The sequence below is a fragment of the Alosa pseudoharengus genome, unplaced genomic scaffold (genome assembly GCF_046254945.1).
Source record: "Alosa pseudoharengus isolate Yale_2024_CS ecotype anadromous, Long Island Sound unplaced genomic scaffold, YU_APseudo_1.1 YU_APseudo_1.1_scf_3, whole genome shotgun sequence".
Taxonomy (NCBI): domain Eukaryota; kingdom Metazoa; phylum Chordata; class Actinopteri; order Clupeiformes; family Clupeidae; genus Alosa; species Alosa pseudoharengus.
In genome coordinates this window covers 37,390,878-37,416,471 of record NW_027468718.1, presented here as the reverse complement: position 1 = coordinate 37,416,471, position 25,594 = coordinate 37,390,878, and the positions used below count along the sequence as shown (strand labels likewise).

General features: G+C 39.6%; 1 protein-coding gene across 4 annotated transcripts in view; it reads right to left on the bottom strand.

The window, feature by feature from the left end:
* vwa8 (von Willebrand factor A domain containing 8) overlaps positions 1-25,594 on the bottom strand; it is an 833,026-nt gene that overhangs the window by 651,366 nt on the left and 156,066 nt on the right. For 2 of the 4 annotated variants that reach the window (XM_076264210.1, XM_076264208.1), the window contains exons 35-40: positions 24,901-25,093; positions 21,571-21,652; positions 11,595-11,799; positions 6,912-7,020; positions 2,977-3,133; positions 2,521-2,629 (exon numbers count right to left, since the gene is read on the bottom strand). In XM_076264210.1, coding sequence (XP_076120325.1) covers positions 2,521-2,629; positions 2,977-3,133; positions 6,912-7,020; positions 11,595-11,799; positions 21,571-21,652; positions 24,901-25,093 — 855 coding nt within the window. Of the gene's footprint in view, positions 1-2,520; positions 2,630-2,976; positions 3,134-6,911; positions 7,021-10,578; positions 11,515-11,594; positions 11,800-21,570; positions 21,653-24,900; positions 25,094-25,594 lie in introns of those variants that run through there. The other 2 variants (XM_076264211.1, XM_076264212.1) reach the window with 2 other exon arrangements.

Sequence of the window (25,594 nt, the reverse complement as noted above, 5' to 3'; positions counted from 1 at the left end):
TGATGAGCTATGCACAGACGCATTTGATAGACATCCGTGGAACCCAATAAACGGATCTGGGCATTTTTTTCAAATACGAGAAAATGAACGTTTGGTTCCCAGACCACGTTTCATTGAGAAGTGGTGGCGCTAGCCAGGCTACTAGGTTCAGGCCACAAGTCCTCTTTAGATTTGATCAGTAAACGAATAGGGAGAACCAGCAGACAATTAAATAAACTAACCCTTGGACATAGAAAAAGGGACTTGCATTTTATCCAATGCCATGTACAGTATTGACAATGTATTTATTTGGCCAGAAAAGTTGCACAGTCTGTATTTTGTTGGACTGCTTATGATGCACACCTAATGTGGCATTGTGTCAACAACCTTATGCAACGTCACAATTGAACACAGGTCGGTTGATTGTCAGTCAATGAGTTGCATTCATTTTTTGCTGAGATCTTATTTTGACAAAGGGAGAGTTGAGCCACTATGTACAGTCTTTTCCAGCACATACCAAAAAATCTGTGGATTCTGTGGTGACCAATTCATGTATAAAAATGACTCCTCTTGCTCCCTGAACCACAATTACTAAATCTACATACAATACTCTAAGTCCGAGAACAAAGAAAATCAGGGAAGAAAAAAATGTACCGCATAGCGATATATGATATGAACGCTGCATGACGTTGCCACCTGCTATACGAAAAATAAAGGACACCCCATTACTCAATTGAAATTACTATTTGAACACAATAAGGTTGTGTTTTATGTAATTGTAACATAATATGGTTTGATAAATTGGACAGTACTGACTTTTCAATTTTTACAGTGTATGATGTCATCACGCTATATCTCAGAAAGTATTTTAAAAATACAAAAACAAAACTATAGAAGTCTTTTGATACAAATACATTATCACTGTCAGTAACCAAAGAAAGTAGAACAACATGCCAAACAAGCTGGCTTCTTTTTAAACTCAATCACATTTCCTTTGTGTGCCTGGGGCGGTGGTAGTGTAGTGGTTAAGGAGCTGGGCTAGCATGCAGTAGTCTAAAAGTTGTGATTTCAATTCCCAGCTTCAAATGTTGTGCCCTTGAGCAAGGCACTTTACCCCAAGTTGTTCTGGGGACAATGTAATCCCTTGTAATATAGTTGACATATGTAAGTCACTTTGGACAACAGTGTCTGCTAAATTAACCCTTAGAACCCTAAGCTGTTTTTAGGGCATTTTCACTACCTTTATTCATAAGGATTTATTCTGGTCATTGTAAGTGCCACACACACATATTATATATTGTTTTTTTCATGTATTAGTACTAGCATTGATTTGATTTTGATTTTTAAAGAATTAAAATATAAAAAGCGTATTATAACAAAATCTTATATTTCGACATGTATCTCACCACAGCAAGCTCATAGCTCTACATGCATTTCATGTGTGTGTAGGGCCGACTGTCCTGAATCGGGCAATATAATTGCCATGTTGGAGGGATACTCTGGGGCTGAGCAATTTACAGAAATATGTGGTGTGTGATTTACGGAAATAAATGCCATTTTTTATTTAGTGATGAAAAATGACCTTTTCTGCGCTCCACATCTGTGACATGAACTGATCTGACCTGACTTGACCCGAGGTTGAGTGTTAGCCTGCTTGCCTATGGTGTAATGATTCTCAACTTTTTACTGGATTGCCATGAACAAAGTAAAGGCAAAAAAAGGTGTTTCTTTGTTGAACAAATTGGGATGCAATGTGAGACTTGAATTGGATGCCATGCAGGAATTTACTAGGATCTCAAAACCGGATTATGAACATGCTTTGCCATAGAGAAACACACGATAGCGTTGGATTATAAACATGCTTTGCCACAAGAACAGACAAAAAAGTCCAGCTATATGAAGTTATTATTTTGCTGTCACTTCGTCTGTTTTTTAACCCAGAAGGATGTACTTGGTGCTTACCCTGTGTCCCCTCTTTCATCTGATATGCTTGCCATATCGATGCGATCACGGGTTCGCGAGTAGTTCAAACGAGAGTAATGTGTGCACAGGTGAACGCAGAGAAGTATAGACTGTAAATATGATGCAATTTGATTTAATTTCATGATTTTTTTAAATTTTCATACTTGATCGTACAGACAAGTAGTCTCTTTGGAAAGCCCCACTTCTGCTCTGTCACGCAATAAAGGTTTCATCTCGCTGCGATGAACAGTTCCGGAGCAATGTAACAGAGAAGAAAGAGTGTGTTTTTTGATGCACTTTGCGTCAATCGGGTTCTAAGGGTTAATAAGTAAATGTACAAATGACTTGTGTACACATGACTATTGCCTACATACAAACAGGGGGATAAGCAGGATAATGGCCTTCGAGGTCTCCATATACTGTATGGACTTCCGCCTCGTCCATTAATTCCGTATATCAGGACACCTCCCTTACATAATGTTGCATTTGTTCCATGTTCAGAGAAACATGATGGACTTCACTGGAATCAAGGTTGTGACTCCAATATTAATCTCTCTTTCTGACACACAAACACATTACCTGAAGGCTGTCCAGAATGATTCGTAGAGACTGAACTTGCCGACGTACTGCTCCAGAAATACGCTCGTAAGTGGAGGCATCATACTCAGTCATTTGAATTTCTTTAAGTCTGATGAATACAAATACATGTGATTTCACAGTAATGTTATGACACAAATCTGACCTCAGCATTCAGTATCATTTAGGTTTTTAGTTATCGTAATATGTGCTTAATCAGGTTATAACTGGAAAAGGTGTTTACATGACTCATACGCAATCGGAATATTGTTATCATTCTGAATATTTAATTAAATTGTTTTAAAACAGGAATATGGAGTGCACGGGAACATAGTCTATGTCAATGAAAAAAACAGTGAAGAGTATGTAAAGTCAATCCTGAATCCTGAAATCCTGTTCAACTTCATAATTCTTTGAGAAGATGTCAATTAAGTCTCCTAGAAATATATGGCACCATACCTCTCTTTAAAAGCCTTTTCCCCCATCTCACGTGCTGCCTTTTTGACCTCATCAGGTACAGCATCCTTCTCCATCTGGGAGACCTGGTAAACTTTGTGTCCAGAATCCAAACGGTAGGGGCCTCCCTTGCCCCCAAGTCCTGCTGTGTCCCTGCCACCTGTCAGTCAAAAAATAAATACAATCGTTATGCAACACCTCAGAGTGAATTGAATCATCCCACAAAGTATTTGGAGGTAGCAGAATAATTAGCAATGAAGAAAAAAGGTGCTTTCAGAAATGTGTTGCCCACTGGATCTGTACCAAAGGAGACCAACATTTCTGTTCTTTTTGTTTTTATTTAGATAGGACAGTGAAGATTGACAGGGTGAGTGGGAGAGAGAGAGAGAGATGGGGTGGGATCGGAAAATGACCGCAGGTTGGATTCAAACCTGGGTCCACATGGGTACTTGGACCCAACGAATTTATGACGAATTATGTACCCATCTTCTGATGGCTACTTTCAGCAGGATAACGTGACATGTCACAAAGCTTGAATTATCTGAAAGTGGTTTCTTGAACATGACCTCACTGTACTGAAATGGCCTCCACAGTCACCAAATCTCAATCAGATAGTTTGGGATGAGGTGGAATGGGAGATTCACATCATGTGCAGCCGGCAAATCTGCATGAACTGCATGATGCCATCATGTCAATATGGATGTGCATATGGATGTACTAAATTAGTATCTAAATACAGATCCTGTCATTCAGTGTAATGGATAACACTGGGATAACACTGTGGTGTAATGGAGAAATTACATAAGACTGAATGATAAAAACATTGCACTGAATGATGAAATGTTTACTTCAACATGTAAAAAAATGGTAATTCCACCGCGCTTCTGGTCACAATAACAATATTTTAGAATAGTGCAGCAAATGAATAACGTTTCAATGTGGTTACATCTTCATCAAAGTCCATGGGAGACAGAGGCGGTAGTGCCCTATTAAGTTAAATTGAAAACACCCTCAAGTACGTAAAGGGGGCCATACCTTCAAAGCCCACGTCATCCCTAGGCCTACTCTCATTTAAATTATTAGTCATAGGGGGGCATCGGCCCATAAAAGCAGATATGTGGTATAAAATAGAATCATCACAGGAAACATATAACAATGAAAGTTCCAGAAAAGATGCGAGCGAGCCCTTGTGCACTTCACAATTTCATAGAGGGACATTGAGATTTAGCCATTATGGGCCCTATTTTCGTGACGCAAAACCCAGCCGGCGCAAAGCGTATTATTATCCTGTTGCAAAGTTTATTCCCATCTTACACTCGAGTTTTGCGCCACGCACTTCACTTTTATTAAGCCTTGTGCACAGGGGTGTGGCAATTAACGACATAAGGTGTGGTCTGGCACATGATCTAAAAATCGCTTTCTTAGGGTACGTTCAGACTAAGCGTCTTTTTCGCAGTCCGTTTTACATTATAATCCTATGGAGTAGACCGTGTTTTCAAAAAAGTCGTTGGCTTCTTTTAAAACGCGACCACAACCGTCTTTTTCTTTCAGATCGGAAAAACGCCATACGTCATGCTGTCTTTTTTACAGCTGACCAATCACAACCGGATAACCGAGACCTTTGGTTTCCCATGACAACAAGTAAAAAATGGAGAAGGTGACAGAGAACACCGGTCGAGAGACTCGTGTCTGAGCATATGGAATTGTTTGACATGACTTCACAAGTTTACCATAACATACCAAAAGCAATAGCCAACCCCAATTTTTCCTTCCACGATATTTTGTATCACGTAACGTTACTCACTTTGCCTATCGCAAAAAAACGCTTCCGGCTGCTTTTTGGAACAAGAACGCTGGCAGATTTTTTTTTCAAACTGAAAAAGCGGTCTGCATAACTTCTGACTTTGTCAGAAAAAAACGCTTAGTCTGAACGTACCCTTACACCATCTAAAAAGCATTACACCACTGACCAAGAAAAACCTGGTCTATAGAGTACCAAACCCATTACGTCACGTTGTCTGGGCAACCAGATTTTCTGTTCTAAACGACCTGAACCTAGATGGAGCTTCGCTGTGTTCTTTCTTCGAAAACGAGAATAAATCCATTTCAAGAGGAGAAAATCACTACAGATTGAAACATGATTGCATTCAGGAGCGAAGCACTGCACCATGTTTACAGTGGTTTATACAACTTTAGTTTCAGTTTTTAAATAAAAAAATAAAGACAATCTATTCTCAATAATTGCTTCAATCATCAGAAAAGCAATCTGCTTATCTACGCGAAAAAAAACTTTGACCTGGCCTAGTATTTCATATTGTTAATTTGGTTTGTGTTGATAGCAATAAATTTAAGGTTAAAATGAATAATAATTTAATTGCCATGTGGCCCTTTTTGGTTTTAAACAAAGACACCATCCCCTCCCCCAATCAAATGCTAATGTGCTGGTTTAAGGCCTATCACTTACACAAGACAAAGGATGCTACCTTGATATAATGTATCCATGTGTCATGAAATGTAAATGTATTCATGTTTGGTATCATTCTGATAGTCTCAGTACAATGATTGTAATGATTTGATTGTGAGAATGTTTGGAACATTCTATAAGTGATATTTCTGATATATAAGATATCTCTCCTCATGCTATTCAGATAGGTGTGAAGTGGGTGTGAGTAGGTGTGTCTGATGCCAACTGGAGAACCAATCATGTGGGCTTGTTCTTGGCGCCATTTTGTTCTTTGTTTAAAGCATTTAAAAGTAACTAAACTGAAATGTTTGTCAGATTTTGGATTGTCAGACTAAGGATGTAGAGCGGAAGAGAGGAGGAGTTGGCTACAGGCCAACCTAGGCCTTTCAGGCCTGGGATAGGCCTACATAGACCATAGACCTTTTTTTGTACCCTCTCAGCTTGTAACAGAATAAACCTGATTCCTGAGTTTTCCTGAAGTTCGCCAGTCTAAGATTAATATTAAGTAATTATTCACCACAATTACTTTCAGTGTAGAACAGAAATTCGATTGCTACAGAAATGTGACGTCACACTTTGGTACTCGATAGCGAAAGGCGCATATGAAGCACAACTGAAGACAATCTGTCACGATATGTGCATCTGCAGGATAAATGTCCTTAGGGTTTTTTAATCAGTCATTTGAACAGTATTGGGGTGTTGCTTTTTTCAGGCTATGTTTTCGATGGTAACCCCTTGTCAGTCAATAGAGAAAGTAATTAACTGTGTATAACTGTTTCGTCGTTGACTATGACACCACAGTGAAGTTAGTTTCACTTTGCCTTCAAATAATTGAGTTCAAATAATAGACGAGTGCAGATGTGTGTAGCCTATACTCTGCTAGGTTTAGTAAAGCATGGTTTAGTGGAATACCTGTTCCATACGGTCTTGTGTGCAAGCAGATTCCTTCAAATGTGCCGCTGACTATCTAAATACCAATGCGCTGTTTGAAGTTGCTAACTATGCTAATTATGTTAACCATGTGACGTTGCTAACTTAGCTAACGTTTTTAACAGTTATGTAAACAATGCTAACTATGTTAACTATATTAACCATGTGACTCAGCTAACTTAAACTTAAGCTAACTTTAGTAGTTATGCTAACAATGTTAACTATGCTAACAATGAGACTTAGTTAACTTAGCTAATGTTTTTAACAGTTATGTTAACAATGTTAACCATGATAACAATGTTAACTATGCTAACCATGTGACAGCTAATTTAGCTAATGTTTTTTCACAGTTATGCTAACAATATTAACTATGTTAACTATGCTAACAATGCTAACTAAGTAGGGAAGACTTACATATTCAATCCTTAAGAAACCACAAATTAAAAATAAATAAATATGGTAACTTATTATTATAATTTTTTTTTTTATAATTTTGCACGGCAATGTTTCTCCAGAATACCACATTTGAACTCCAGTAACCCACCTGTGCCCCCAGCCCACTGGTTTCCTCCTACATGGGGATCATTGTTGGGGTCAACCTTGCCATGTTTTGGAGAGCTGACATCCAGGCCACTGTCCCTCTGGATAGTAATCTGAGAGGGGAAACGATAAATGTGTGTTTGTGTGTGTTTGAACAAAGAGAGAAACACTGTTATATACATGTCCCTAGTATGATGGTTGAAACTGAAAACAGTCTATTCCATTCAGCTGGGTTGTCTTAAACTCTGTTGATACATTAAAAGAAAGGTCTGGTCTAAAAAACAACCTAGGGTCTTTATGGATAAAGACTAGTGTAAACTTCTGTTGGGGACTTAAACAACATTAACCAGAGTAGTTCTCCCTGCTGAAATGCTGCTTTCTATTTCATGTCTCAGGTCCTTGGTGACCCAAGGCTTGTTGTTGGAAACAGTTTCCACACAAAGTCAGGGGGAGATGTCAGCAGGTTTAAGTCTCCTTCACAGCTTTGGTAAAATAAATCCCAGTCTGTGATTTCCATAAAGCCCCTTTACATCTCGAGGATTTCGAGGAAATTACCAGTACATGAAAATACAAAACATATATTAACATAAAATGCAAAACAGACTTTTATTTGGAAACAGTTGTGGGCAGAGGAAACAGTTGGCAGGAGTTATAGTTGATGACAACTGATAGTTGAAATGGCTGAAAAGTTAAATAGTTGAGTAGTTTAAATAGTTAAATTATTTAATAGTGAATTATTGTAGTGAGGACATTTATTTTGAAACAGTTGTGGGTAGAGGAAATAGTTGAACAGGATTTGTAGTCTTAAGACAGACAGATTGTATGCTTAAAGCCTGAGACAGAGTATATAATTTAAAAGTTGAATGTAGATAGTGTAATGCAGGGGTCGGCAAATAGTGGCCCGCGGGCCAATTTTGGCCCGCCATCTATTCTATCTGGCCCGCGAGATGACGTTAATTTGCTGTTGAATGAATTTTTTTTTTAACCCCATGTTTTTAAAAAGAAAAAAAGGCCTACAGCAATCCCATCAATTTCAAAACATTTATTGAGGTATAGATGATAGTCCTACTAAAGTGACAAAACAGGTGGAACATCCTTGCAGTTATCCATGACGCACAGGTCGGAACGGTATTGGCACGCGAGTGCGCGTAATCTTGTGCAAAAAAACAACAACAGTGTCCTGTCTCCCTCTTCCAGTGGGCAAGGTCAAAAATAGCCTATGTTACGTTAAATTAATAGGCTTGGCATTAAGAAATGCAGGCAGGCTCAACACATACCTCTGCTTCCATTCTTCTTTGTAGGTCCTGCATTCTGAATCAATTTTTCTTTTCAAGGCTTTTGACAACGACATTTTGCATCGATAACTAGCATATAGCAATGTTCAGCTAATCATTTACACGTCATCCAAAAGAATAATATTTGTAGCCTACACATTAGTTACGGCAAGTTGCTAGGCAAGTCGCCTGTTTCATGAGAGACGACAGGAGATGCAGCAGGCGGCATAAAAACAGCGCACATAAGCAAATAAACGTTTTTAATGGAATTAAATTAAATGCATTTTAAAAGTTAGATGATGTTTATTTTAATATAATATAATAATTAATAATTTAAATAGTAGGCCTATAACCCCCCCCCCCCCCCCCCCCCCCATTACAAAAGCTATGGCCCGCGATGCCATTGTCTGAAAAAAAATTGGCCCGGGTCCAAACGTAATTGCCGACCCCTGGTGTAATGGATGTTGATAGACAGAAAGTTGAATGGATGTTGATAGGCAGATTGTTTAATGGATGTTGATAGATAGTTTAATGGGTGGATGAGTGAATGGTTTGAAGTGGATGACTGGATAGAAAGTTGGATGGAATGTGCCTTATATCCTTGTAGAATGGAGAGACACAGAGAGAGTTGGCCTAGTTGAGCAGAAAGCAGTTGATACAGGTGCAATCAGTTTAACTGGCTCTTTGATGGGGCCTAGTTGAGCAGCTGGCAGTTGATACAGGTGCAGATCAATTTAATTAACCCATTTTGATGTCATAATGCCAATGCAAAGTCTTTTGTTTTTTGTTAATATCTTAAAAAAGAATATAGTTTAGAAAAGTGAAAAATGCATTGCTCAAGTGTCATTTTCAAGACCTATGTTACAAAGTTAGAACGAAGTTTCTACGTTAAACGGTTGAAGTTGAATTAGACGCAAACATTTTGGTTAGGAGTCAAAGTCGCCATGTTGCAATGATAAGGATAATCTGCAAGTGGTAACTCTCCGCCAATATGTAAGCTGATGTTTTGCGGATTGTTCAATGATTTTCTATTGAAATGCCAACATCGCAACAACGCTACCTCACCGGGCAAAATGACGTTGGCCCAAATTCAGTCAACAACGCCATGCCAACGGCTGTAATGCCGTTGGGCCAGCGTGGGGCCAACGTGTGCTTGCTATCTGGGTGTATTACTTCGCAAGCCCTATATTGCTCACGGTTTTCTTTGCTCTCTGTAGCACACACTCATGTTTCCAAAATATGTCTTCTTAGATTCCAAAATGAATCTTTACTCACTGAAACAGTGTCACCACATGGTTGTTCTTGCACTACATTGTTAGTATCTAGTTGTTTTGTAGGAATAGTACACTTGTATGAGTTTATGGATATTTCTTTACCTGTATATTGGTTTCTTTGATATCTCATATTATTTTGTTTTTAGATTGGCGCTTGTGAACAAATGTGGTTAACATGGAAATGTTTTATTTCTCCATCTTTTGTGAGGAAAGTATTATGGATTTATGGCATGCTGTATGGATCATTGATCTCTTAGTTTATGGAGTACTGTTGCTGATCGAGAATAATATATAACTTGTAATGATTAAATCACTGTCTTGTCTTATTGTCACTGATCAAGAATTCCACATAATTTAACATCTTTATGTTTGATGCAAAAAAAACAAAAAAGACTTGTCTTGCATCTTTTAGTATCTGGCACCTGTTAAAATATATAGATGTCTGTGCACTCTTACATTACAGAGGTGGACAATCCTCCGAAAAAAGTCCTGCCATGTATTCTTTCTACCTATGAACTTACCTAATTAGAAACCAACACAAAGGTTGGTTTGGGTTGGTGCCAACTTTACTGAATCGTCATAACTGATGAACATATAACTGATGTACTCCTCCTAAGGTGCATTATGGAAGAAGTTCCTACAAGGGCAGGGACATCCCTCTCCATTTTCAAAAAACTCCTGAAGACCCAGCTCTTTAGAGAACATCTCCTCTCATAGCACCACTTACAGGTCTTGCTGATCCTAGCACTTACCACCCGTCTTGAACTGACACTCAACTGTTTAAAAACAGCACTCACTGATGCACTTATTCTTACTGTACTCTACCGTTTTTAAATTGTCCTAAAATTAGACAACCTTCTAATTTCTTGCCATTGTTTAGTCACAGGTGACCCAACTTGGATAATCACCCTTTTTTAATTGGGGCTTCATTAGTCACAGCACATCATCGCACAATCTGCCAAGTTAGACGTGTCTTAGAAATACATATGGTAAATACGGCCCATTCGCCTTATTCACCCGGTGGCCAGAACGAGGCTAAAGGGTACACTTGCCATTACACCTCAGTCCTCAGTCACCATCTGCTGACTTATGTGTAATGGCAAGTGTACCCTTCAGCCTCGTTCTGACCGCCAGGTGAATAAGGCAAATTGTTTTTAATGATCTGATGATTATATCTTATAGGGCGCAGGGGCGGAGCCAGACATTTGACACATTGGGGGCTTAGCCCAGTGTCACACACAGGAAGGCTAAGGGGGTCCGGGGGCATGCCCCCCCCGGCAGAACATTTTGAAAAATAACCCCTTAAATAATGAATTCTAGTGAATTCTGTGTAAACTAATGGACACATTGAGACTTTAAAAATGTGATGTTACATCTCCGTTTCATATTTGCCTAGGCTACTAGCCTACAATAAATGAATTGAACGAACTCAACTGACAACAGGTAAATCTACTGATTCGGTCATTGAGACTCTATGAATACAGTACAACAAACTTTCTGAAGTTTATTTTTGTATTCCGGGGTACAGTAGCCTAATTGCCTAATGTCTTGACAATAGTTTTTCTTACCGGCTTGCTGTTTAAACCGACTGCGCCGCTCTGAAATTTCCTGCCAGGTTTATGACGTAAATCGCTACATCTCGGCTCTGGCATTGCCTAAACTCATCGTGTGGGAAATCAGATTATCTGTCAATATTGGGCTTTGAAAATAAGGGATAGCCTATTTGCTCAGTAATAGTAGCCTACATTGTGTAACATTTATAGATAAACCAAGAAGAAGTTAAATTAGAAATTAGAATCGTTGGAAATTGAAAACACATACAAAAAAAAAGATTCGGGGCTTTTGAAAAAAGATTCGGGGCTTGAGCCCCCGAAGCCACCCCCTCGCTCCGCCAATGATAGGGCGGTGGTGGCTCAGGAAACAGAGGAGTGATTCAGTAATCCAAAGGTCACAGGTTTGAACACATCTCCTGAACCTGTCCTTGAAAGTGTCCTTGAGCAATACACTGAACATCAAACTGCTCTCTATGTGCTAGTTGGCCCCTGAAATGAAATAAATACTGTAAAATGAGGGTTAGGTATCACACCATGTACACAGTGACTAACTCTTCAGACTTTAGAAACAACATGACAGACTGACTTGTATAGGGCGACCATCCTCAGATCCAATCATTCCCCTCCACTCCATCAAGGAGCGCTGCAAGTTGTCTAGTCCAGTCTCCCACAAGCGTACATAGCCTCCCATATCCACAGTCACAACACCTCCTGTTCCAAGAGGGGCCAGCAGCACATCTGTGTCTGACAACTTTGAAATCCAGGCAGTGTAGGGGGACATAGTAGAGGACCTATAAATTCAACAAATGTAAAACCATGTAAAAAGATGTTCCCATATATATTTTAAGGTTCCTACTAGGTATCCCACATGACATTTTGTCCTATGAAAATGACTAACAAGTGCAACCATGCCTAGTTTTCTTCAGCTTCATGAACTGTGGATACCTCAAGTATTGGCACAAGTATAGTGCAGGCCAAAAGTTTGAACACACCTTTTCATTCAATGCGTTTCCTTTATTTTCATGACTATTTACATTGTAGATTCATCAAAACTATTAATAAACACATGTGGAATTATGTACTTAACAAAAAAGTGTGAAACTAGATGTACCGCAGAGCGGTACAAAATATGACCGCCGCCCAGTCCAGCACATTTTTTCCACAAAAATAAATCACGCTGAAAGGCCTATATGATTCTAACTGTCTCACTAAATTGCATTATCCACACTCAATTCTCACTGGTATCTGCTAGACAACAAGTACCAAAACATGATTAGTTCATAGATTTCACATGTAAAATTAATTTTATACAACCCCACCCCCATCTTGCCTGTTCATAATTCTGAGAAATTCTTAAATTGTGTGCATGTGTGCGTGTACATGTTTATGTTTATGTGGGTGGGTGTGTGTGTGTGTGTATGTGTGTGTGCGTGCTTGTGTGTTTGCCTGCGTATGTGTGTTTGTGCATGTGCATGCATGCGTACATATGTCTACTGTGTGAGTATGTGTCATACGTATGATTACTGTGAATGTATTTGTGTGCGTGTGTATCTGTTTACATGGAATGGGTTAACATGACCCCTAGGCCCTACGGTTCTCAAGATATTCACAGAAAACTGTGTCTGCCCTACCCTCCTTTCAGGGGGGTCCAGTACAGCGGGGGGGCTACAGATCAAAACAAAAAACAATGGTTCCATGCTATCCATGTGGGGTTACATGCCCACCAAGTTTCGTGTACCCCGGTCTTTCAGTGTCCCGGGAATCCTTGTTGGTGTACGGTCACTAAATGTACACATAAATTATTTTATTGTAAGGCCCCCCATGAACGAAAGTTCACAAAACTTGGCATGCATTCGGAGGGTGTCATAATGATCCTACACTTTCAATTTTGTGCAGTTTTGACCATGTCAGCCAGAGATATTGTGATGAAAACACCTAATTTTTTGCTTTTTCATTTTTAACTAGGTGGTGCTATACATGAAATAAGTGGTAATGGGATGGGTTGACATGCCCCCTTAAGACCAACATACAAAAAAAAGGTGGACCTCCTAGGCCCTACGGTTCTCGAGATATTCACAGAAAACTGTCTCCGGCCACCTACAGGCCAGTTGGTGTATAGTAACATAAATTAATTTATTGTGTGGCCCCCCATGAACGGAATTCCACGAAACTTGGCGTGCATTCAGAGGGTGTCATAATGATCCTACACTTCCAATTTCGTGCAGTTTTGACTATGTTAGGTCACAGATACCTTCAATTACAACACCTCATTTTTACTTTTTTGTGTTTAACTAGGTGCCGCTATACATGAAATGAGTGGTTATGGAATGGGTTGACATGGCCCCTTGAGATCAACATACAAAAAAAAATGGTCCTCCTAAACCTTACGGTTCACAGAAAACTGTGTCTGCCCTACCCTCTTTTCGAGGGGTGCAGTCCAGCGGGGGGGCTACAGCGCGGCGGTCATAATAACTAAAAACATGTCTTATAATCTAATTTCTTAAAAGTTGCTATTTTTTATTTTTTATTTAATACCATATTCAGCAAGCCATTATTTGACAAATAGTCATCTGTGGGCCAAATAACTTTGCATTCATTCATAGTTTTGATGCCTTCTACATCTCTACAATGTAAATAGTCATGAAAATAAAGAAAATGCATTGAAATGAGAAGGTGTGTCCAAACTTTTGGCCTGTACTGTATTTACAGACAAAATACTGATTGATACATGTGGGTGGGAGTGTTTTGCACTCTGCTCCAAATCTAGGGGCTTTTATAAAATCAATGGATATGCAGTACAAATTTTAATGGTCCGGTCATACTGAAAATACATTCTGTCTTCCATCCTACAAAGTTTGGTAAGGCTAGGAATAATAATTTTTAGGATATTAATGCCCAGGATAAGGCATTTTTGAGTATGTAAAAATCCAAGGGCATTGCATTTGAACAAAACTAATTTACAGAACTAAAACTAATTTACTAAAACTAATTTACAAAACTAATTGAGAGTTTGTACACAAATATCGATCATACAGAAGGCCTTCATGCTATTAAGCACTATTTAACAGAGTGCATGCCACCAAATGACTACATTTTACAGCTTACTGAATGGACACTCAACAATAATGTGTTTTGCTTTGAGGATGATGTATTCAGACTAGGGCTGTCAAAATAACTGATTAATTTCGATTAATTAATTTAAGAAAAATTAACTGATTAAAAAAAATAGCGCAGATTAACTCATTCGCGCTGGATGCTGCATGACGCAACATTGACCCTCCCGCTGGATGCTGCGTACCGCAACATTGACCCTCCCGCTGGATGCTGCGTAGCGCAGCATGATTTTTATTTCATGTTTCTAGGTGCTACAGAGGTGCTAAAATTTTGGTAGACGTTGACAATTTTTAGTATGTTTTCAGAAAACCCTCAGGAAATAAGGTTATTTGGTCTAGAATGCCATAGGATTCTATAGGCGTTTTTAGCAGGCATTTTAGGAGTAAATGGGTTAATCGATTCCGTATGACCTTTGACCCTAAGCCGTTCTAGTCAGTAACCATTAGACTGTAAAATGAAGGAGAGAAGAAAATGTACTGCCTAGATCATTGATTGGAACATTTACTTTAAAAAAACCTAAAAGCCTGATGGTGTTGATAAAAATAAAGAGTTGATTAAAATAAAGTCTTCTGCAATGTCTGTAGCAAGGAATTTGCATATCACCGGATTTTGTCAACTCTAAAGTCACACATCAATGCAAAGAAATAGTGTTGACATTGAGGGGAGTGTTAATTTATTTTCATTGTGTCCCCTAGGTTATACTGTATCTGTGGCCTGAAATGCAATGTATGTGAAAAAAAAAAAACTTTTTCCCGAAGCACTTTTGAATTTATTTCCTCAGCATATTAGGTCATATCGTAGATTATTATGGCCATTATTTGAACAGTGAAAATAATAATAAAAGAGTTTTTGAACTTTAATGTCACTAATGCATGATTCAGAATATTCAGAATGATTCATTTGAATTTAAATATTTAAAATACTTTCACAGCAAAAATGATATATGCGATTAATTTTGATTAATTAATCACAGAGTATGTAATTAATTCGCTTACATTTTTTAATCGATTGACAGCCCTAATTCAGACAGATTAAGGGAACAGCTATGGGGGCATGTTTTGCACCCAGCTATGCTCGTCTTTTCCTGGGTCTTTGGGAGAAGGAATACATTCACAACACATGCAACTCCTTCCTTGAAAACTTGATCTTCTATTGTCACTACATTGATGATGTGTTTTTTTTTGTTTTAGATGTACTGAACCTAGGGATGTAACGGTATGAAAATTTAACCTCACGGTTATAGTGACCAAAATTATCACGGTTTTCGGTATTATCACGGTATTTTTAAAAGTGTGTTCAATATGTTCAGAAAGCACTGATAGGCCTACACAAGCGATTATTATTTCACAAGCTGAAATAGTTTCAAAAAGTGTCCCGTTCAGTTTATCATGTTAAATTGGCTATGTGCTTATTGCTTAACTTACCCTACCATGACTTGGAGGTTGCTATTACTGTTATTTGGATCCAATGAGTGAGACCAGGCTTGGAATTTCACCATTCTGGGGGCAAGGCCACTTGGCCTTCAGTTGGGCATGTTTGGTGGAGGGCACAAAGGCCACATAGGCTATAAAAAATATCAAAGTTGTATAGCCTATTCACTGCAGTAGACCTGCATCACTGTATGAAACATTACAAAAACATGAAATATGACATATTATATAGAACTGCAAATCATCTGAACATCTAATATTTACAGATATCTAGGCTATATTTAACATTTATTTTATATTTGGCCTGTTATGATTACTCTGGAACGGCTAACTGTACAGGGGACTGCTTTACACCTTTATGTTCGGTAAGGTCTGCTGTTTGTTCTGATATATGGTTTGTCATGTGTTAAACGAAAGGTTCGTGAAGTATTGCACCGAGAGGAATGGGTAGGGAGATGGACGAAAACCTTCAGTGGAATTTATGATTAAATTTAATTATATTATTTACGTTTCTCGCGAACCGTTCACCACAGCAATTCGCGGCTAACATAGTTTAAAAGCTGAGAAAAAGCTCTTTCATGTGATACTTGCGATGTCTGTGTGATGAGTAGGCTACTTCTCGAGTAGTTCAACTGAGAAGAATAGGTGAATTTAGACGCACTTTCTTTCTTGCGCTGTCACTTTCTCCACTGCGTAAAAGAAATTAATTTGCGCTGTGAATGCTAAGATTATTTTGACAGGCCATAGGCTAAATAAAATTCGCTATTAGTAGGATGCAAAGCAGAATATTGAAAGCAGGGCACCAAGGGCACCGTGGCCTGTAAACCTCTGATTTTCAAAGGGACATCACGGCCAATGCAAGGGGCAAAAACGTGGCCGCCGTGAAATTCCTACCCTGAGTGAGACCAAAGTAAGTGTTCGAAATAAAACTTTAGGCTACTGTGTTCTTCTGATAACGTGAGTGGAATGGATTTAATGTGCACGCGAACATAAAAAGACGCAGAGTGCAAATGATACAGTGCAAGTTTTGCGGTGAAAATGTTCCGCCTTTTAAAATCAGGTGTAGCCTAATCCAATTCGCAGTTAAAACCATCAATTAGACAACAGAATCCGTACCAATTTTGCTTCATTGTACCAGGCCTACTGTATGTCAAAAGCAGGCTCGGATGAAGCTGGGAAGGATTAAACACACGGTTTCAACACCGTGATAATCAACCGTGATAATTATGATATTTCAAAAGAAAACGGTAATTGTTATCGTCAACATTTTTATCACGGTTTATCATTATACCAGTAATCGTTACATCCCTAACTGAACCCAACCTTTCTGGAGTTTCATAAATATGTAAACTCCATTAATCCTAACAATGACATTAGAATACAGCCAAAGAGAAATCTCATTTTTGGATGTATTAATTAGTAAAGGGGTAAATGGAGATTTGCATTCATCTACTTACTTTCTTACTTACTTTTTTGTTTACTTGAATGTTATGTTTGTCTGTGGACTTAAAATTGGTAAAATATGTCTTGTCTCCACCGTGGGATAGCGAGAAACGTAATTTCGATCTCTTTGTATGTCTGGAACATGTGAAGAAATTGACAATAAAGCTGACTTTGACTTTGACTTTGACTTTGATCTATCTTTAGAAAAAGCACATATCGCAACACTGTCCTGAGAGCTGATAGCTTTCATTCATCACACCTGATAAACAACATTCCTTATGGACAGTTCCTTCATCTTAAGAGGATCTGTGACACAATAGTTGACTATCAATCTAAATCTGTGGAGATGGCTAAACATTTTGAGGAAAGAGGATACAAGACAGAGGTGGTTCAACAGGCCCAAAGGAGGGCCAACCAATGTAACAGGAGTGACCTACTCTAAAAAGACGGAAACCCAAGAGGAATAATCAAGTCTTTTTTTCCACCAGATACAGTAAGGCAGCTTTGAAAATTAGAAAAACATAATAAAGAGCAATTGGGCCATACTTCAAGTCGACACTTCACTGAAAGAGGTATTTTGTGATCCTCCCTCATTCTGTTTTAGACGAGCACCCACATTAAGAGATAAATTGGTGCAGAGTCACCTTACAGTTCAAAAGAAAAAACACTGGCTACGTAAACTTAAAGGGAATCACAGATGTGGGAACTGCAACCATTGTGGAAATGTAGTTAAAACTGCTACTTTTGTGGATGTGTACAAGCTTTACTGTCAATGCCTTTGCCAATTGTAACACTACTTTTGTAGTCTACAGATTAGAGTGTGAGTGTGGCTGCTTCTACATCAGCAGAACAAAAAGAAGGCTGAGGACAGAGTGGCTGAAAATAAGAACGCCATAAGGACAAAAAATCCTGCTTATCCCATGGCGGTCCATTACTCTGCTTCCTCCCTCAAAGTGACGGTGGTAGAGGTTGTCCCCAAACCCCAGAGAGGTGGAGACCATCTAATGACCCTTCTCCAAAGAGAAACCTTTTGGATTAGTAAACTTAAGGCAACCTCTTTCCCTGGCCTTAATGAGGAATGAAGTATGGACATTTTTGTGTGCTTTTATTGAAATCTATTTCTCTCTCTCCCTTTCTTTCTCTCTAGTGATATGTCTCTTTGTCAGTGTTTTGTCAATTAATTGTGTTTTGGTAACCTACTAGTTGGTCACATGGTGTGTGACATAATGGGAAGGCTCCACCCACTAAACACCTATGGGTGTCCACTGTCCATTTTAAGCTTTGTTCTACTTCCTGTTTCTATGCCCTGATGAAGGCCAATATGGCCATAACACGTAGGCCCATGTGCTTTTAACCAGTTATTGCCATGTTAAATTAAAGGCTTTTTTATACTTTTCAACTTCAGAGTGCCTCTGTATTTTCTCTTTTTTGGATTCTAATTTACAGGTCTTTGAGCAAAATCCTAACAGTGCAGCAATCCTAACAGTGCAGCAACCATTTTCCTGAATTCTGTCTGATTTGATACGGAATGACCCCATACCATAATATGTGTGTACTGAAATATCAGTCATACAACATTGTGTGCACTGCCTCACTGAGACCAGTCTGCAACAGCAGAAAAAAGTGGTAACCCCTTCCTTTTAAAGTCCCCTAATTACTAAGTACTTACCTAATACCTGCCTTACTAAAATAATAGTATATTAATTTCCGCAGGTTACATGAAGGTAAATACCGAGAAACTACACAAACAATACTAAAATATAGCTGCAAGCAGAGATGTGGGGGCCTAGCAGTACACTAGCAGGAATGGCGTTGCCATGGCATGTGCAAGCACTCACAGCAACTTTCATGGCAATTGGATAAAGAATGGTTGAGATATCAGCTCATTTACTTTATTACAATGCCCCTAGAAGCCAAATTACGGCATTATCCTTGTGCATTCTCACAATCAAGTACCAAGTCCCTGTACCAAGTTTGACTTTAGTACATCAAAGCGTTGCTGATATGAACTCACTTCATTTACTACAGCGCCCCTAGAGGCCAAATGATGCCAATTTCCTATTGTGTGCTCACAATCAGATACCAAGTCACTATACCAAGTTTGGACTTCTTACGTCAAAATGTTGCTAAAATATGAGCTCACTTCCTGTATTGCAGTGCCCCCTATAGAGGCCAGATAATGCCAACTTGCCAGCTAGTATTGTTCAGTTCATGTATATAACATGCTTTACTTGCTACATGGATAATTTCCGCAAATATTATTAAAGGCACACTATGCAGGTTTTTTAGCTTAATATGCAAGTTGTTTAGCTTCATTTACATTCATTTACCAGCTTCGGAGTCATTGGAATGGTTATATGACTTTTTTCGGGTTGAATGGTGGCCGTCTCGCTTCCCCCTAGCGCCTGTGAGCGGAAAAACCACCCTTGCAACTTTGGGCCGGCGGGCCGACAGCCTCAGTGTCAGGAAGTATAACGAGTGTAACGAATTGCTTTACTGCATTCAAATACACATACACGCCAGGCACCGGCTACAAAAACGGCCACGCAACATGAAACTTGGCGATTTTCCAAGCGAATAAACCGGAGAACTACAATGTGTGGCGCAATAGCACTTGGGAGTACTTCGACCTAGCGTAGTAGTATTGTTAACACCTAATTGTAGATCCTATCCACCACAGAGTTTAGAATCCATGCTGGATCGACCCTCAGCCTGTCCCTCCCCTCTGAGCGAGAGAGAGGCACACACACTAGAGATGCGCTGGTGGGCTATTATTTCAACCATAACTGCATGGCAAAACTTATCATCCATCAGCCATCCATCAGCACCAAAGTTTTTTGACCAATTTTCGAAACCACACCCGCCCACCATCCGCTGGTTGTTTTAATGTAGGCTATGGGTGATGCAGCGCTGCTGACGTGAGGCTAGAAAGCCCTTGCCTGTTCTAGAAAGACTGATCTAATGCAGCAAATATATTAAAAGGCTAAAGTCGTACATTGGCTATGTTGTAGCCTATCCCCAGAATATCAGCAGCAAACTCAGTCTCTGTCTCGCAAAACTGTCTCCAAATAAAACGCACATCGGCCTGTTGCCTATTCTGCCAGCTTTTGACAGATTCACTGAACAAAAATGCTGATGTGGTACATGAAAATTTAGCTAAAAATGTGGAGAATGCAATGCAATCAAGCATTTTGGACGATATATTGTCACAAGCTGGCAGAATAGGCAACAGGCCGATGTGCGTTTTATTTGGAGACTGTTTTGCGAGACAGAGACTGAGTTTGCTGCTGATATTCTGGGGATAGGCTACAACATAGCCAATGTACGACTTTAGCCTTTTAATATATTTGCTGCATTGGATCAGTCTTTCTAGAACAGGCAAGGGCTTTTTAGCCTCACGTCAGCAGCGCTGCATCACCCATAGCCTAGCCTATAGCCTACATTAAAACAACCAGCGGATGGTGGGCGGGTGCAGTTTTGAAAATTGGTCAAAAAACTTTGGTGCTGATGGATGATAAGTTTTGCTATGCAGTTATGGTTGAAATAATAGCCCATCAGCGCATCTCTAGTGTGTGTGCCTCTCTCTCGCTCAGAGGGGAGGGAGAGGCTGAGGGTCGATCCAGCATGGATTCTAAACTCTGTGGTGGATAGGATCTACAATTAGGTGTTAACAATACTACTACGCTAGGTCGAAGTACTCCCAAGTGCTATTGCGCCACACATTGTAGTTCTCCGGTTTATTCGCTTGGAAAATCGCCACGTTTCATGTTGCATGGCCGTAGCATTTCTATCAACTACTAGTGCAACTGTATTTAAGTCGGGAAAACGTGGATGTTTTTGATTACTTCTACGCTTAGTTACCGTCAAAGCCCGCTAGCATAGCAACATGCTAACACAGTCCAGCCGCGCACCAGAGCGTTTGAGTGCACGTACCGACACGGGAGAGGTATGACTCAACTCGTGAAAGTTAAGGTAAGAACATATATTACTACTGACATTGGGTGGCGTGTTCCTTTAAGGGAAAAAGGTGCTTTGTGCAACCGGCCACAGGCCCCCAAAAACACCTTACTGGGTAAATGCTTGGTAATAAGGGGAAAATAAAGGAATGGTTACCAGTGAAGAGTTTGATGACACCCAAGCGCAAAACCATATCTGCATGTGTTAGTGTGTTCTCTGTACATTTTGCATATGACTACCTGTATAGATCACTGAAATAGTAAACCCACTTTCTACACACATATACACTACAAAACACACTTACATTCCCTTTGTTGTCCCTGAAACTATTTTTCACAAATTTCACAAATTCTGGCTTAGGTATACTTTAGCATCAATTGGAAATAAAGGAGCCTTTTAAGATATTTTTAAAGAAGTAATTGCACCCTGTTTAAGAGGAAAATTCAGTTGTTTTGCCCCTTATTCTTAAATTCTTAATCCGTGCACAAATTCACATACTTTTCCAATGAAAAGATAATTGATATTATTAAGGACAATTTAAGGTGCAAATTATCGGAATATATTTTGTAGTGGGAGGAAGGTAGATTTAACATAAAATATCATTAGAAGTCTGGTTACCTTGGAACAGGGATATATTTGACCTTTTTGGAGTTTAAGTCGGTCACCTCCAAGTACGCAGCTGTCATAGGTGGAGTCACATCTGTGAGACGTACACATTCAAAAGGTTATAGTCTACTCATTACTCACAGTCAAGATTGATGCGAAAAAAGATCAGGAGGTAGGGAAGGAGACCAGGGTAGTGACTTACACCTTCTCCAACTGGCAAATTAACTTTTTGCTAGTTTGTAGATTTACTTTTAGAGGAACACATTGTGTGAGCACACCATCAGGTGGAAACACATTATGGCAGACAGATATTCATAGTAGTGTAAAAGTTATGATTAAGGCAATCATGAATTAGAAGTCCATTGCTGTTTTTTTTGGAGTTGTTCATGACTAACTGGGGCAGTTGACATGGGAGAAGCACATGCAGGACCCCTGAAACATAGGGACATTATTGGACTGATGCAGAAAAAGGCAGGGGGTTAGATCACATGGTTACACTTTACTTGAAGGTATCTACATACAGTAAGAGTGACATGACTCACGAACGTGTCATAAACATTATAAACAAGTCATAAACATTTATGACATAACACTTCTGTCACTCGCTTCTGTCAAGTGTCGTTTGGTTTTTGTCATGACAAGTTAGGGTTAGGGTTAGTGCCGATCACATACTGAATGAAACCATGGTGCAAGAAAACATGCCTCAACACATGCAGACTTTTTTCTCATTGGGAGAACTGAATGAATGACGTTGAGAAAAACAAAACTGGATGGAAAATATTTGATGTTGCATACTGGTAACAGTCAGTAGAGTGCTGCACAGTAATTTCAAACATCAAAGGCTTCCTCAGTCACATCTTCAAAGGGAATAGTTAGCTCGATAAAGTAGACAATGCACAACAATACACTGTGGAACTTGCAGTTGCCTTCCGAAATCCACCCGGAGCTTGTATTGCTTGTATTTGCCCAATGCCCACTTTTCTGCCCCTCACGCACAAACAAAATTCTACAGTCCCTGTCATTTGCTGGCATAGAATACTGTCTTGTTCTCAAGGAAACCCACCAGAAAATGTAAAACCTAAGTATGTCTCTAGGTGTAGTGATCTTGGGTCAGACTAGTTTTGCAACCAGAATGATTATGCTCTAAAGAATAGTGAATAAACTTCTCTTCCTATGTCACAGGTGACTTAGTCCTTTGTTGCCAAATTAGCAAAGACATTAGGGCCTTATTGTGTGCAGTGTATGATGTGTGGTGTTTAGTGTGTGTGTGAGTAAACATATTTTGCACCCTGATTTGTAGTGGCTGTTTCACTGTGTGTGCATCAATTGTAGTGGGTTTTCTTGTTACTATTACTTTTTTTCTGTCGTACTGACTTTTGGACATCTGCTCATGGACTAACCTGGCAACTTACTTCCTGTTTTACCCCATGCCCATATTTGGACTGTGTCTCCTCCCCTGCTATTGTGACTTAACTGTTCCAATTGAACTCGTTGCTATGATCCACCTCTCTACCCATATTTGGACAGTACTTCCTGTCACTGATTGTTCATAGATCATTGCCTCCGCCTGGTTGCTCATGGTTGCAATTAGCAACTAATGGCCTAACACTGGCCATGCCCTGGTTAAGGGGTATAAAAGCCAGTTTTTGTGAGGAGGAAGGGGAGCTACCAAAATATAAATCACTTTTTGTATAGTTGTGCTCTTCACAAAAGAACTGATCACTGGAATCACTTCCGTCAAAAGAACGCAGACACAAAACCACTGATCATCAATGGGGAGTGTGTGGAAAAGATTTTTAAATGTCAAGCTCTTTGGCACACACATCGCCAAGGATCTCTTTAGGACCACCAACACCATCACTGTGGTCAAGAGGGTTCAGCAGCAACTCCACTTTCTGAGAATCCTCAGGAAGAACAACCTGGAAGAAAAGCTGTTGGTATCTTTCTACCGTTGCTCCATAGAAAGTGTGCTTGCATTTTCAGAAGGGTCCTCCAGAGGGTTAACACCGCTTTCCAGAGGGTTAACAGCGCCTTCCCTCGAAGACATCTTCAGTTCCCGCTGGCCACAGCAGAGCAGCCAACATACTGAACATCCCAGACATCAACTCCGCTGCCCACTGGAAAACGCTTTTTAATCTATCCATCAAATACCGGACAAACAGGCTGAAAAACAGCTTTTACCCCACGGCAATCCGTAAACTGAACTCCAAGTAACAGCAACAATTGGCACTACTGTATCAGAGACACTGAATGTAATAACTACCGGAATGTATTTATCATTTTGCACTACTTCATTTATGTGTGAAAGGTGGGGGGTGGGTGAGAATATGTCTTATTACAGCATAGTTACCCATCTAATCAATTTGGCAATGAGCTAATGACCAGCTTTGTGCTTACAGTATATTTGGTTTTTTCGGTTACACTTTACATGACAGTATGGACATAAGAGTGTCATAAACAAGTCATAAACGTTTATGACATAGCGCTTCTGTTATTAAGTGACATTCGGTTTTTGTCATAAATTAGGGTTAGGGTAAGGATTAGAATTAGGGTTAGGGTTCATGTGTCATGACAGTGTCATGTCAATCTTATGTCGATACAGTCAGGTAAAGTTTTACCATTTTTTCATTGTCAAAAGAGGGGTTGTCATGAAAAGTTTTGAAATCAATCCCCTAGGTGCAATTACTTTTTGCAATGCAATTGATGCAATTAACTCATTGAATGCCAAGCTGTTTTCAGAAGCTTTGTCCTAGAGTGCCAGCAATATAGACCATTGTTGATGATTTTTGTACAGCCACAGCATATTCTGTGTTATAGCTATGAACACATACAATGGCTCGTTTAAAAGGTGAGACTTTAAGCTCTCAGTGGGTGCAAACCGTGTATTTCTACACGCCTCTGTTCCTGAGAAATCCCAAGCTAAACAGTGGCTAGTTTTCATCAAAATCGCTGTTTTTTCTAGAAATGGAGATATAACGTCTTTCATGAAATATTAAGTGTTGCCTGTAAACTTTCCGGAAAGTGATCAGCGAGACCTGGCGAGACTGCCACAGACCCACGAAAATGGCCTGGTTTTGAGATGACGTGCATGCGTCACTGATTCGACCCAAAGCGGCAACCGAGTTATGATAAAATGTCCAGATAAAATGTCCAGATTGTGTGTTTTCGATCGTCATATATTTCATTTCCATTCATCACAGAGTTCCCAAAATCACATATAAGGCGTGTTAGAGTGTCTAGTTTCGTAATTTTAAAAAAAAGCTAAAAACGTAATATTACGTTTTTGGCACTCAATAGGTTAAATCAATAGAAGGTTTAAGTCCTAGGTTATGATGGGTTTACCTTTTGGGTAAATGTCAGCAACAGGCACTTGTGAGGCCTGCAGAGCTCTCACCACCTGGTTTGCCATCAATAACGTTGCACAGTTCATCCTCTTAGCAGTTCCTGTCCGCCGATTCCCTCCAAAGAACATATCCCCACCCCTACCCTCAGTGAGGTGGGTCTCTCTTTTAAATGTAAATACCTCATTAGGCGACTGCAAACAAGAAAAAAATAATTAATCAACATGCAATATTGAAATACTTTTCATACATGTTCTCTTTCAGTTGAGTTCACACAACGTTAACTAATGAGAAGTCATTCTCGGATGACGTCTTCGATCTGAAGCAATCTCCAAACCCCTGTCTAAGGGATTTTTCAAGAGAAACTAGTCATCTTAACATTCTTCAGTGATCATGACGATTTCGAATCATGCAAGACGAAACCTCCAACTCGCCTGCCCGAGCCTCACTGGCTTCTCGTCATCTCCATGTTCACACTGAAAATATCAAACTCCTTTTTCAAGGCTGATGCTCAAAGTCTTTCTCAATGCAGCACTTATTCCAGAAGGTGGCAGATTACCGTCGATGCCCAGCTCCATGCGGTTAGGCTATCCCTGCATCGGATGTGCAGGACCTGTGCCCTCTGCTTAACTGACATCTGCCCCCACTGTGCAAGGCTAAAACCCCGGACGCTGTACTTCCATACTAGGGATGTG